Genomic DNA, 12,177 nt, shown 5'->3' with positions numbered 1-12,177 from the left:
GCGATCGTGGTGGTGGTGATGGTGTCGGTGGTCCTGGTAGTGTTGGTCCTGATGGTGGTGGTTGATCTGCTCTAGAAAACCTTAACTGGAGCGGTCGATGCCGCCGTAGAAACCGGAGAAGCTGAAGCACACAGAGAAGGGCGGCCGCAAACACGTGGAGCTGGATCCCGACCCGGGGGCCGCCAAAGAAAGGCCGCAGGGCTGAGGAGCGAGCCAAAGAGGCCAGGGAAACGGGTCACCATCATCGCCATCATCGCCGGCATCATCATCATCACAGCAATCATTGTCATTGTTTGCGTAGTTAGTAGTTACTCCTGCATGTGTTGATTTGCTGTGTGTGAAGACCGTTGTTTTGGTTTTGGCTGTTTTGTAGACACTTCCTTTTGATGTGTTCCCCATGTGTGGTCAGGTGCAGAGATGTACGTGTACGTGTGTAAGTGTGCGTGCACTTGTGGGGAGCGTTAGTGTCGCGGTTAGCGCACTACGCCATAAACCCGGCGACCCGGGTTCAATTCCCGCTCACGGCCAACACCCAGTGACGATTATCTGAACCGGTCCCGGGCCTCCCCTAGGTCGACTCGGCCTCAAATGAGTACCTGGTGCGGTGTGTAAACATCGCCACCGGGGAGACAAAGGTGGTCAGGCGCGGTGCTGGCCACCCACCGCCTCGTGTGCCGTTCCGACCTTCGTAGGTGCTCGCTAACAGCACTTGCCCCTACAGTCTGTTAAGGCTATTCAGGGGATCTTCATCTTTGTCTTTTTGTGCGCTGGTGCGAGCAGCAGTGCAGCTGTTAGCACACTGCGCTGTGAACCCCACGACCCGAGTTCAAATTCCCACTCACGGCCAACACGGTGACTGATATCTGAACTGGTCCCGAGCCCTCCCCTAGGTTGGCCGAACCTTAAAAAATTAGTACCTGGTGCGGTGTGCAAAACATCAACGGTAGGGAAACAATACCGGCCGGGCATGGTGCTGGCCACCTTACCCCTTCGTGTGCCACGTCAGCCTGAATAGGTGCCGACTTGAAAGCACTTGCCTCGGCAGTCCGCTACAGGCGTTTGCCTTTGATGTGCGGTGGGCGACGGCAGGCTGACCGACAGCAACGCGAAGGGTCTCCGCAGAGGAGCAGACGTCCCAGGACGACGAGGAGGCGGGTGAGTGACAGGCGACGACGGAAGGAAAAAAAATCACTTTTTATTTTTTCACCAGGAAAAGGCCCACTGGAGCGACGCGGCTCTTTTTCAATAAGTGGCCTGGCTGTCGCGACCGGCAGCTTCGTGAGAAAGTGGCTCGTGATCGCGCGCAAAATTAAAGCAGCCAAAGTACAGCAAAAACCTTGGATTGCGAGTAACTTGGCCTGCGAGTGCTTTGCAAGACGAGCAGAAATTTTAACTAAATATTAACTTGATAAACGAGCGAGGGTCTCGCAACACGAGCGGTGTACGTGTAGACGCTTTGTACTGCCGAGCGCCACGCGATCGCAACCGACGTACGAGTGCTTTGACGTACGAGTGCTTTGGATTACAAACACGTTTCCGGAACAAATTGTGCCCGCGATCTAAGGTTTCACTGAATCTCTTAAACGCGTGACGTTGATTCTACGAATGCAGAGGTGAAAGCATTTGCCGGTGGCTCACCACGGCGCGTTGCTGCCGCCGCCTCGCCCGCTCCGTCTGCCGTTCCACCACGGCGACCGTCGAGTCGACGAATATCTCGCGCGCCGGCAACGCTCGCCGTTTGGCGTTGTGCACCGGCACCGCCCTGCTCGCCGCGAAGCTCCGGCAATTCCCCCTTTCTCGCCAAGTCCATCCGCTTCCGGTGACAACAAAAATAGCCACGTCGACTCACAGCACGGCGCCACCATCCGCCGCTCGCTCTCGGGCAGAGAGAGCGGCCCACTCGGAGGCTCGAGGAGGAACCACTGACGAGCGGGGAACGCAGCAGCCGGCGCCTAAATGTCACCCTGAGCTCTGCAGTCCTCTATATATGAAGGGTGTTATCGGCCAATCAATGAGTAATTATCCACGTGAAAGGAAACCGGAGTGCCTGGACGGAACCCACGCATTCGAAGCGCAGGTCCGAGCAGTCGATGTTGTAGTTGTTGTGGATGTTGCTGGTGGTTGTGGTGGTTGTGGATGTTGGTGGTGGTTGTAGATGTTGTGGATGTTATAGTTGTGGATGTTGTGGATGTTATAGTTGTGGATGTTGGTGGTGGTTGTGGATGTTGTGGATATTGGTGGTGGTTGTGGATGTTGTGGATGTTATAGATGTGGATGTTGGTGGTGGTTGTGGATGTTGTGGATGTTATAGTTGTGGATGTTGGTGGTGGTTGTGGATGTTGTGGATGTTATAGTTGTGGATGTTGGTGGTGGTTGTGGATGTTGGTGGTGGTTGTGGATGTGATAGTTGTGGATGTTGGTGGTGGTTGTTGTGGATGTTATAGTTGTGGATGTTGGTGGTGGTTGTTGGTGGTGGTTGTGGATGTTGTAGTTGTGGATCTTGGTGGTGGTTGTAGATGTGATAGTTGTGGATCTTGGTGGTGGTTGTGGATGTTGTAGTTGTGGATCTTGGTGGTGGTTGTGGATGTGATAGTTGTGGATGTTGGTGGTGGTGGTTGTGGATGTTGTAGTTGTGGATCTTGGTGGTGGTTGTGGATGTTGCAGTTGTTGTGGATGTAGTGGTGGTTGTGGTGGATGTTGTGGTGCTTATGGTTGTACTCGAAGGAGCTGCTGTGGATGTACTGGACGTTGTGGTTGTGGATGCGGTGGCGTTTGCGGATGAGGTGGCGGTTGCGGATGTGGTGTAAGTTGTAGCTGTTGGCGGTGGTTGTGGATGTTGCGGTTGTAGTGAAGGGTTGTGGTTGGAGCGGCTGTCAGACGCGTTGTGCGCGTCGCGCGTTCACGGCCCACCGCCGTTGCGCGTTCCCAGAGCCGCAAGCCGATGCCAAGGTACAGAAGCTCGTCAATGACATCAAGCTCGCTCTCAAGCTCAACAGCCCGGTGAGGACACCCGGGGGTAGCGGGTGGGTGGGGGGGGTGGCTCCATTCATAATAATCCCCGTGGCTTGCGAGTCGCGCCGTTCCCGCGGCGTGGGGCCGTCATCACGGGGCCAGCGCGCGGCCGTGACCACGACCGGCCTGGCTGGGCCGGAGCGCCTCCATGGCTGCACCGACAACGGCATCACAGACACCGCCGTGCACCTCCAAGAAGCAGCTCAAGGCTCTCTCACCTGGTTCAGCCTCTCACCTGGTTCAGCCTCTCACCTGGTTCAGCCTCTCACCTGGTTCAGCCTCTCACCTGGTTCAGCCTCTCACCTGGTTCAGGCTCTCACCTGGTTCAGGCTCTCACCTGGTTCAGCCTCTCACCTGGTTCAGGCTCTCACCTGGTTCAGCCTCTCACCTGGTTCAGCCTCTCACCTGGTTCAGCCTCTCATCAGTTCAGGCTCTCACCTGGTTCAGCCTCTCACCTGGTTCAGCCTCTCACCCATTAAGGCACTCATTCAGGCTCTCACCTGGTTCAGGCCGTTACCTGGTTCAGGCTCTCACCCATTAAGGCTCTCATTCAGACTCTCACCTGGTTCAGGCCGTTACCTGGTCAAGCTATTATCATTTCAGGCTCTCATTCAGCCTCTCACCTGGTTCAGCCTCTCACCTGGTTCAGCCTCTCACCCATTAAGGCTCTCATTTAGACTCTTAGCTGGTTTAGCCTCTCACCTGGTCAAGCTATCATCATTTCAGGCTCTCAACGGGGTTCAGGCTCTCACCTGGTTCAGCCTCTCACCCGTTCAGGTGGAGGGCTAATGCTAACGGTTCGTGCGCTGCGTTATGCACCCGGAGAGCCGAGTTCGTTTCCCGCTCGCAGCCAGCACCAGTGACCATTATCTGAACCGGTTCTGGGCCTCCCCTAGGTCGACTCGGCGTCAAACGGTGCGGTGTGTAAACATCGCCCCCTACGCTTCACAGCGCTTGCCCCAACAGACTGCGCGAGCCATACGGAGGCGCTCTGCGTGCGCGTGCAGGACACCAAACGGTGCCTCGAGTACTTGGATGAGCCGAACAACTCGCCGCAACTCGACCTGCAGCTCGGCCTGCAGCACGGCCTGCAGAAGCACACGGAGGTGGCGGACAATGACGCGCAAGGTGAGGCCCACCAGCCCCCCAGCTGCCCCCCGCAGGACTTGCTGATCCCCGCCATCACATCCTCCAACCGACACCCCCACTCGCCCCCCCCTACTCGCCTTCACAACCCAGCCATCACACAGTCGCCGTACGGTCTCTGTCGATCCTTTCAAGCCGGTTGAGTTTAACCAGGCACCTTCAAACCACCATGGAATTTCTGCGTCTCACTCCTACTTCTCCGGCTCGCGAGGACATCGCAGTCCCTGTCCGCCCCCCCCCCCCGCCCGCCCCCCCCCCACCACCTTGCGCTTCGGCGTCCGCGTCTCCCCTCGGCGAGAGACCTCCGAAGGGTCCCCACCGCCCCTCGTGACGAGGGAGCCCTCAGGGCGTCGCCGGCGGCGCGTCGGCGACGTCGTCCGCGCCGGGCGAGCACGGGAAGGCGGCGTTTGGGAAGAAGCGCCTCTTCGCGGCGACCGCCGCCGCCGCCAGCACCAGCGTCGCCAGCAGCCCGACCAAAAACCCCGGGCCGAACCCCGACGGGGAATTGGACGCGGAGGCGTCTTTACCGGGCACGCCGTGCGCCGACTCTGACGTGGCCGCGGTGCCCGTCATTGGGTCCGGCCTCGCCTGCCGCCCGTTTGACTTCCGCTCGGTTACGGAGGAGGAGGACGACGACGAGGAAGAAGAGCCCGGAAGCTGCACGGTAAAGCCGGCGACGAGGCGCCGGTGGCCGCCCTCCTCGGCCCAGCACAGGTACGTGCCCGTGAGATCCCAGGGGGCCGGGGGGGCGCCCTGGCGGAGCAGCAGGCCCGCCCGGGGCAGCGGCTGCCCCGGGGCCGGGCCGGAGTCTCGCTCCCAGGAGAGGCGAGCCAGGCGGGAGGGGGGGGGAGCAGGGCAGCAGCAGCAGCGGCGCCAGCGCCACGCGGACGGCCACCACGTCTGCACGCGACGCGGGGGCGGCGGAGACGACGGTGAGGACGGGACAGCGGAGACACGGGGAGGGAGAGACAGCGGAGACACGGAGAGGGAGAGACATGGGGAGGGAGAGACAGCGGAGACACGGGGAGGGAGAGACAGCGGAGACACGGGGAGGGAGAGACACGGGGAGGGAGAGACATGGGGAGGGAGAGACAGCGGAGACACGGGGAGGGAGAGACACGGGGAGGGAGAGACAGCGGAGACACGGGGAGGGAGAGACACGGGGAGGGAGAGACACGGGGAGGGAGAGACACGGGGAGGGAGAGACATGGGGAGGGAGAGACAGCGGAGACACGGGGAGGGAGAGACACGGGGAGGGAGAGACATGGGGAGGGAGAGACAGCGGAGACACGGGGAGGGAGAGACACGGGGAGGGAGAGACACGGGGAGGAAGAAACAGTGGAGACACGGGGAGGGAGAGACAGCGGAGACACGGGGAGGGAGAGACAGCGGAGTGCGGCGCGGTGAGCACCGACCTGGCGGGTGAGCAGAGCAGAGCGTCGTCGCGTCACCACCGCTCACGTCCTGCAGCCACGACCTGTGGGGCGGGTGGGGGGGGGGGGGCACACAGGGGAGGGGGATGGGGGAGCGGCGGTGCAGCGGTCAGCGCTACGCCGCGCTACGAGCCCGGTCCTGGGCCTCCCCTAGGTCGACTCGGCCTCAAATGAGTACCCGGTGTGATGTGTAAACATCATCACCGTCGGTGTAGTGCTGGCGGCCCACCTCCTCGTGCGAAGTTCTCGCTAACAGTCTGCGAAGGCTACGGGGGGGGGGGGGGAGGGGGGGGGTGTCTTTGTCTTTGTGCGATTGCCGCCCTGCTCACCCGGCGCTGGTCTTCCCGCCGTGACGCCTGCACAGCCTCCGCTGGGGGTCCCAGGCGCAGCAGGGATCCCGCGCCAGTACGCAGTCCCAGCACGCGCGGTAGCGGCCACAGCGGCACACGGGCAGCTGCACCACCCCCGAGGGGCCGGCCACGACCACCGAGGTCTGTGCCGCACGTACACGCCGCACGTACACGCCGCACGTACACGTCTCACGTACACGTCTCACGTACACGTCTCACGTACACACCGCACGTACACACCGCACGTACACACCGCACGTACACGCCACACGTACACACCGCACGTACACGCCGCACGTACACGCCGCACGTACACGTCTCACGTACACGCCGCACGTACACACCGCACGTACACACCGCACGTACACACCGCACGTACACACCGCACGTACACGCCGCACGCCGCACAGGACCGCACACGCACCGCACGCGAGCTCGGCCACGCCAATAAACGCCACCAGTCGGCGGGCAGAGCTAGCGAGCGCGCCACAGTAGTGGCGAGTACTTGAGACTAGTAGCGAGTTGCACCGCTCCAGTGGGTGAGTTGTGAGTGCACCGCACTAGTTGTGAGTTGTGAGTGCACCACACTAGTGGGTGAGTTGTGAGTTGTGAGTGCACCACACTAGTGGGTGAGTTGTGAGTGCACCACACTAGTTGTGAGTTGTGAGTGCACCACACTAGTTGTGAGTTGTGAGTGCACCGCACTAGTTGTGAGTTGTGAGTGCACCACACTAGTTGTGAGTTGTGAGTGCACCACACTAGTTGTGAGTTGTGAGTGCACCGCACTAGTTGTGAGTTGTGAGTGCACCACACTAGTGGGTGAGTTGTGAGTGCACCGCACTAGTGGGTGAGTTGTGAGTGCACCGCACTAGTTGTGAGTTGTGAGTGCACCGCACTAGTTGTGAGTTGTGAGTGCACCGCACTAGTTGTGAGTTGTGAGTGCACCGCACTAGTTGTGAGTTGTGAGTGCACCGCACTAGGAGGGGTCACCTGGTCGTGGGTCAGCACCATGGACAGCACCGGCTCCTGCTGCCCCAGCGCCTGCAGCTCCTCCACCAGGTGAGGATCTCCGCGCGACTCCGGCAGCACGGCGCGGTGCAGCGCGCCCGCGTCTGGGGGGGCGGCCGAGACGCGGCACAGACACACGCACCCATTCAGGGGCCGGGGCCCAACACTGGGAATTCAGGGGTGTGTTGGGGGTCTCTGTGTGTTGGGGGTCTCTGTGTGTTGGGGGTTTCTGTGTGTTGGGGGTCTCTGTGTGTGGGGCTCTGCGTGTGTTGGGGGTCTCTGTGTGTTCGGGGTCTGCGTGCGTTGGGGGTCTCCGTGTGTTGGGGGTCTCCGTGTGTTGGGGGTCTCTGTGTATTGGGGGTCTCTGTGTGTTGGGGGTCTCTGTGTGTGGGGGTCTCTGTGTGTTGGGGGTCTCCGTGTGTTGGGGGTCTCTGTGTGTTGGGGGTCTCTGTGTGTTGGGGGTCTCTGTGTGTGGGGGTCTCTGTGTATTGGTGGTCTCTGTGTGTTGGGGGTCTGCGTGTGTTGGGGGTCTGCGTGTGTTGGGGGTCTCTGTGTGTTGGGGGTCTCTGTTTGTTGGGGGTCTGCGTGTGTTGGGGGTCTGCGTGTGTTGGGGGTCTCTGTGTGTTGGGGGTCTGCGTGTGTGGGGGTCTCTGTGTGTTGGGGGTCTCCGTGTGTTGGGAGTCTCTGTGTGTTGGGGGTCTCCGTGTGTTGGGGGTCTCTGTGTGTTGGGGGTCTGCGTGCGTTGGGGGTCTCTGTGTGTTGGGGGTCTGCGTGTGTGGGGGTCTCTGTGTGTTGGGGGTCTCCGTGTGTTGGGAGTCTCTGTGTGTTGGGGGTCTCCGTGTGTTGGGGGTCTCTGTGTGTTGGGGGTCTGCGTGCGTTGGGGGTCTCTGTGTGTTGGGGGTCTCTGTGTGTTGGGGGTCTGCGTGCGTTGGGGGTCTGCGTGTGTTGGCAGTCTCCGTGTGTTGGGGGTCTCCGTGTGTTGGGGGTCTGCGTGTGTTGGGGGTCTCCGTGTGTTGGGGGTCTCTGTGTGTTGGGGGTCTCCGTGCGTTGGGGGTCTGCGTGCGTTGGGGGTCTCCGTGCGTTGGGGGTCTGCGTGTGTTGGGGGTCTCTGTGTGTTGGGGCCCCCCCACTTGTGCCCAGCAGCAGCGTCCTCCAGCTCTTGCCGTCCAGCGCCGCCATGTCGACCACCAGCAGCCGGTTGTAGGCCACTCCCGGCACCAGCAGCCAGGGCCGGCCCCCCTCGGCCTTCACCGCCTCGTCCATCAGGGGGTGGTCGAAGACGAAGTTGAGCGTCTCGGAGGGCAGCGTCTGCGAGTCCCAGCCCAGGGGACACTGCGAGGGGGGGTGGGGGGGAGCGGAGGGCCGCGTGTCCTAGAGAGTGCTGGAGTCCACACCGCGTGCACAGCGAGCGCCGCGTGTACAGTGACGTGTACAGTTACGTGTACAGTCACGTGTACAGTCACGAGTACAGTCACGTGTACCATGACGTGTGCCGTGACGTGTACAGTGACGTGTACAGTGACGTGTACCGTGACGTGTGCCGTGACGTGTACAGTGACGTGTACCGTGACGTGTACAGTGACGTGTACAGTCACGTGTACCGTGGAGTCTACCGTGGAGTCTACCGTGGCGCGCACTGCCGGTACTCACGTCTCCGGGCCGTTGTGCGGGCAGGGCCCCCACGTAGGGGGCCCACCGCCGGTCGGCCCCTCCCCGGTGCTTGAAGCGTCCGGAGAAGACGCGCCGCACCTCGTCCACGCGGTACGAGCAGACAGCCGAGACGGCGCCCCCGCCCCTGCAAGGACGCCCGCGGCGACCGCGCGTCAGAGCCCGCGGCGACCGCGCGTCGGTACCCGCGGGGCGTGGGGCGGAGGGCGAGTCGCGCACCAGCGGTCCGTGTAGAGGGCGTAGAACACGGTGCCGGGCCGGCCACGGAGGCCGCGGGTCGACGCGACGTGCCGGAGTCCGGCGAACGCCGTCCCTCCCAGCGAGCAGTCGAGCCGCGACTTGAGGAACGTCGTCCACTTCCTCTCCAACTTCTTCAGGCCGCCCGTGTCACCCTGGGGAACGCGGGACGACGACGTTCCCCAGCTCGTCCTTCGCACGGGGCAAGTACCGCGGGCAAGCGCCGTAAGCGAGCGGCCCCCCCCCCTTGGTGCACGGCCATGGCGCACGAGGCGGGGTGGACGACCGGTAACCGCGCGTGGCGCCGACGCTTTACACGCGACCGCACCGGGGAGGCCCGGGACGGCTTCATGCGTGCGTCACCTACGTTGCCGTGGGAACGCGCAAAACTCCACCCGGAGAGTCGCCCGAGTTCTGGAATTGACCCCCAGGCCCCCTCCTCCGGCCGCGAGGCGCCGGCGGCGACCGCCGCGCTGCCACCCTCCTGCCCCCCGTCGTGCCGCGGGGGTCAGCACACCCGCGTCTCTCCCTCTCTTCGTACCCCCCCGCCCCGCCCCGACGCCTCCTCACCGTGCAGACGCGCGCGACCCTCGGCACCACCACCCTGGAGTAGAAGTCGAACTCCATGGCCGTCTCCGAGAAGAAGAAGTAGACCTTGTTGTCCTGCTCCCGCGACTCGCTCTCGTTCACAAACTCCGACGCCACGAACGTCGGGTCTGCGCGGCCAAGACACCAACAACAACGTCAACAACAACGCCGACAACAACAACAACGCCAACAACAACGCCAACAACAACGCCAACAACAACACCAATAACGTCAACAACGCCAACAACAACGCCAACAACAACGCCAACAACAACGCCAACAACAACACCAATAACGTCAACAACAACGCCAACAACAACGCCAACAACAACAACGCCGACGTCAACAACGCCAACAACGTCAATAACAACACCAACAACGTCGACAACATCAACAATGACAACACCGACAACAACAACAATGCCGACAACAACACCAATAACGTCAACAACAACGCCAATGACAACGCCAACAACAACACCAATAACATCAACAACAACGCCGACAACAACACCAACAACGTCAATAACAACACCAACAACGTCGACAACATCAACAATGACAACAACACCGACAACAACAACAACGCCGACAACGTCGTCGTGCGTGCACGTGCAGTCGACTCTCGATCATCCGCGGGCGGTTTATCCGATTTGCGGATTAACCGCGCGCACCTAAAAACAAGTGCACATTGATACACTTGTTTTTAGGTGCTTAAACCAAAAAATATGTTCTCCATGTGATCGCCCTCAATTTTCTTAACTTAAACATAATTTATACCCCAAAAGAGTAAAACCTTGGGATTGCGAGCACAATTCGTTCCGGAAACGTGTTTGTAATCCAAAGCACTCGTACGTCAAAGCACTCGTACGTCAAAGCACTCGTACGTCAAAGCACTCGTACGTCGGTTGCGATCGCGTGACGCTCGGCAGTACAAAGCGACTACACGTACACCGCTCGTGTTGCGAGACCCTCGCTCGTTTATCAAATTAATATTTTGTTAAAATTTCTGCTAGTCTTGCAAAACACTCGCAAGGCCAAGTTACTCACAATTCAAGGTTTTGCTGTATTAGTGCTTTTTTTAGCATAGAGATCCGTGGAAAATGGTTCTAAATTTTTTATTATCCGCTATTTTAAATTATCAGCGGCCGTCCTGCCAGTCATTATCATGGATTCTACTGCGTTTTAGTTATCGCAGCGGCTGAGCGTAGGCCGACTCGAAGGGGCAAAAATCACAGGCGTAAAATTGTAATAAAGAGTCAGTCCGATATTTGTCAATCCCGGCCCCTCTGCCCCTCCCCCCCCGCCGATTAATATAATCAATAATAATAATTTATCACGCGGAGAAATAATCGACATCCGTCGGGACAGCAACCGCCGCGTGTTCGCCGTTCCCTGCGGCCGGCGTCGCGGGGAGCGGCGTTGACGGCGTGCAGAGTCACGGCGTGGCCCACGCGCAAAAGTCTGCGGATTTGAATTTCTACACAAATTGGCGGGGGGTGGTGGGGGGAGAGAGAAGGGGGGGGGGGCGAACTCACTGTACAGCCAGCTGCTCGACAGCTCGCTGGACATGCTGCTAGGGCTCCGCTGCACCACCGACTCGGTGCCCAGGTAGTTGCTGCGCGTGCCCGAGTAGAGCTCTCCTCCTGCAGAGGGAGGGGACGCGATGCCGCCGTCACCGTCACGGCCGTCGCTCTCCGTCGAGCGTAACGCTTCCACCGGCGTCGACGCTCGATTAAAGATTAGAGACGGGGGGATGGGGGAGACTTTTTTTCACGTGGGGAATGTTGAGTTTTCCATGGAGGGTTTCGGCAGGCGTGCGCCCGATGATAAAAACAAACGAATTTGCCGGCGCTGCGCGGCACCGGCCGGCGCAGCCGAGAACGGAGACGCGAGACGCGGCCCCCGAATGCGGCGACGCACGGAGCTCTCCAACCGCGAGATCGCCGCGATCCCTCTCCGCTGTGGTCCCCCGCACTGCCGCGCTGTCTCCCTGCAGCCAAATCAGCCGGGAGGTCGACGGGACGGCCGCGATGACTCGAGCAGGGGTGAGGTGATGCAGAGGGTGCGTAGGATGCGGTGGGTGGGTGGGTGTAGGATGCGCGATGCGTACAGCGGTGTGTGCGTGGGATCTTTAGTGTGGCGTGCGGGTAAATGCAGAGCGTGCGTGTGGTGAAGCGAGGTGTGTGGTGTGGCGTGGGTGAGCGGAGGGCAGTGTGGGAGCTGCGATGGACACGCACCGGTCATCAGCGAGGTGTGCCTCTGCTCGGGGTCAAAGGGGCACTTGCCCCTGCCGTTCTCCTCCATCACGGTCCCTCCAGGATTTTTCACAAACGAGAAGTCGCGCGCCCACGTAGAGCGCCGAGCGCTGCGGCACCAGCAGCAGCGTCGACGCGTTGGGCACGGCGCGGAAACTCATCGCCGCCTCCCGCGCCAACTCTGAAGGGGTGGGGGTGGGGGGAGGGAGCGGGGCGGGGTGGGGTGAGGCCCTTGCAATGACAGAAGTAACCGATGGTGCGAAATCATTTGCATGCGGCGCCGTTTCCCCAGCTCGAACGTATGTCCGTCCCCCCCGCCCCTCTAGTACCCGATTAGTGCCGGCAGCGGCGGATCGCCGGTGGAGAAAAAAAAAAATTTGCCTGCGCGCCGCTGCATCGCAGTCGGCCTCACGTGGCCGCCGGGCCGCAACGAACGGGTCGCGAATTCGCGGACGGCGCGGCACACCGCCGCCCGTG

General features: G+C 60.9%; 1 protein-coding gene across 1 annotated transcript; it reads right to left on the bottom strand.

The window, feature by feature from the left end:
• Positions 1-4,423: 4,423 nt before the first annotated feature.
• LOC142908838 (semaphorin-4C-like) lies at positions 4,424-11,860 on the bottom strand. The gene is made up of 10 exons (XM_076059478.1): positions 11,683-11,860; positions 10,981-11,088; positions 9,425-9,570; positions 8,837-9,009; positions 8,600-8,744; positions 8,080-8,281; positions 6,932-7,053; positions 5,921-6,084; positions 5,574-5,635; positions 4,424-5,058 (listed from the first exon to the last, which is right to left on the bottom strand). The coding sequence occupies exons 1-10, from the start codon at positions 11,747-11,749 to the stop codon at positions 4,682-4,684; spliced, it is 1,566 nt and encodes a 521-aa protein (XP_075915593.1). The 5' UTR covers positions 11,750-11,860; the 3' UTR covers positions 4,424-4,681.
• Between the last annotated feature and the right edge of the window lie 317 nt (positions 11,861-12,177).

The sequence above is a fragment of the Petromyzon marinus genome, unplaced genomic scaffold (assembly GCF_048934315.1).
Source record: "Petromyzon marinus isolate PM22_M1 ecotype Great Lakes invasive population unplaced genomic scaffold, UKy_Petmar_22M1.pri1.0 PM_G_Scaffold_103, whole genome shotgun sequence".
NCBI lineage: Eukaryota > Metazoa > Chordata > Hyperoartia > Petromyzontiformes > Petromyzontidae > Petromyzon > Petromyzon marinus.
This window is presented reverse-complemented; position numbering and strand designations above follow the sequence as displayed.

Coding starts and splice junctions, on each gene's coding strand:
- LOC142908838 (XM_076059478.1), bottom strand. CDS start 11,749: ATGGAGGAGAACGGCAGGGGCAAGTGCCCCTTTGACCCCGAGCAGAGG. Junction 11,089..11,682: donor GCACACCTCGCTGATGACCG/GTGCGTGTCCAT, acceptor CTCCCTCTGCAG/GAGGAGAGCTCTACTCGGGC. Junction 6,085..6,931: donor TGGTGCTGACCCACGACCAG/GTGACCCCTCCT, acceptor CGTGCGGCACAG/ACCTCGGTGGTCGTGGCCGG.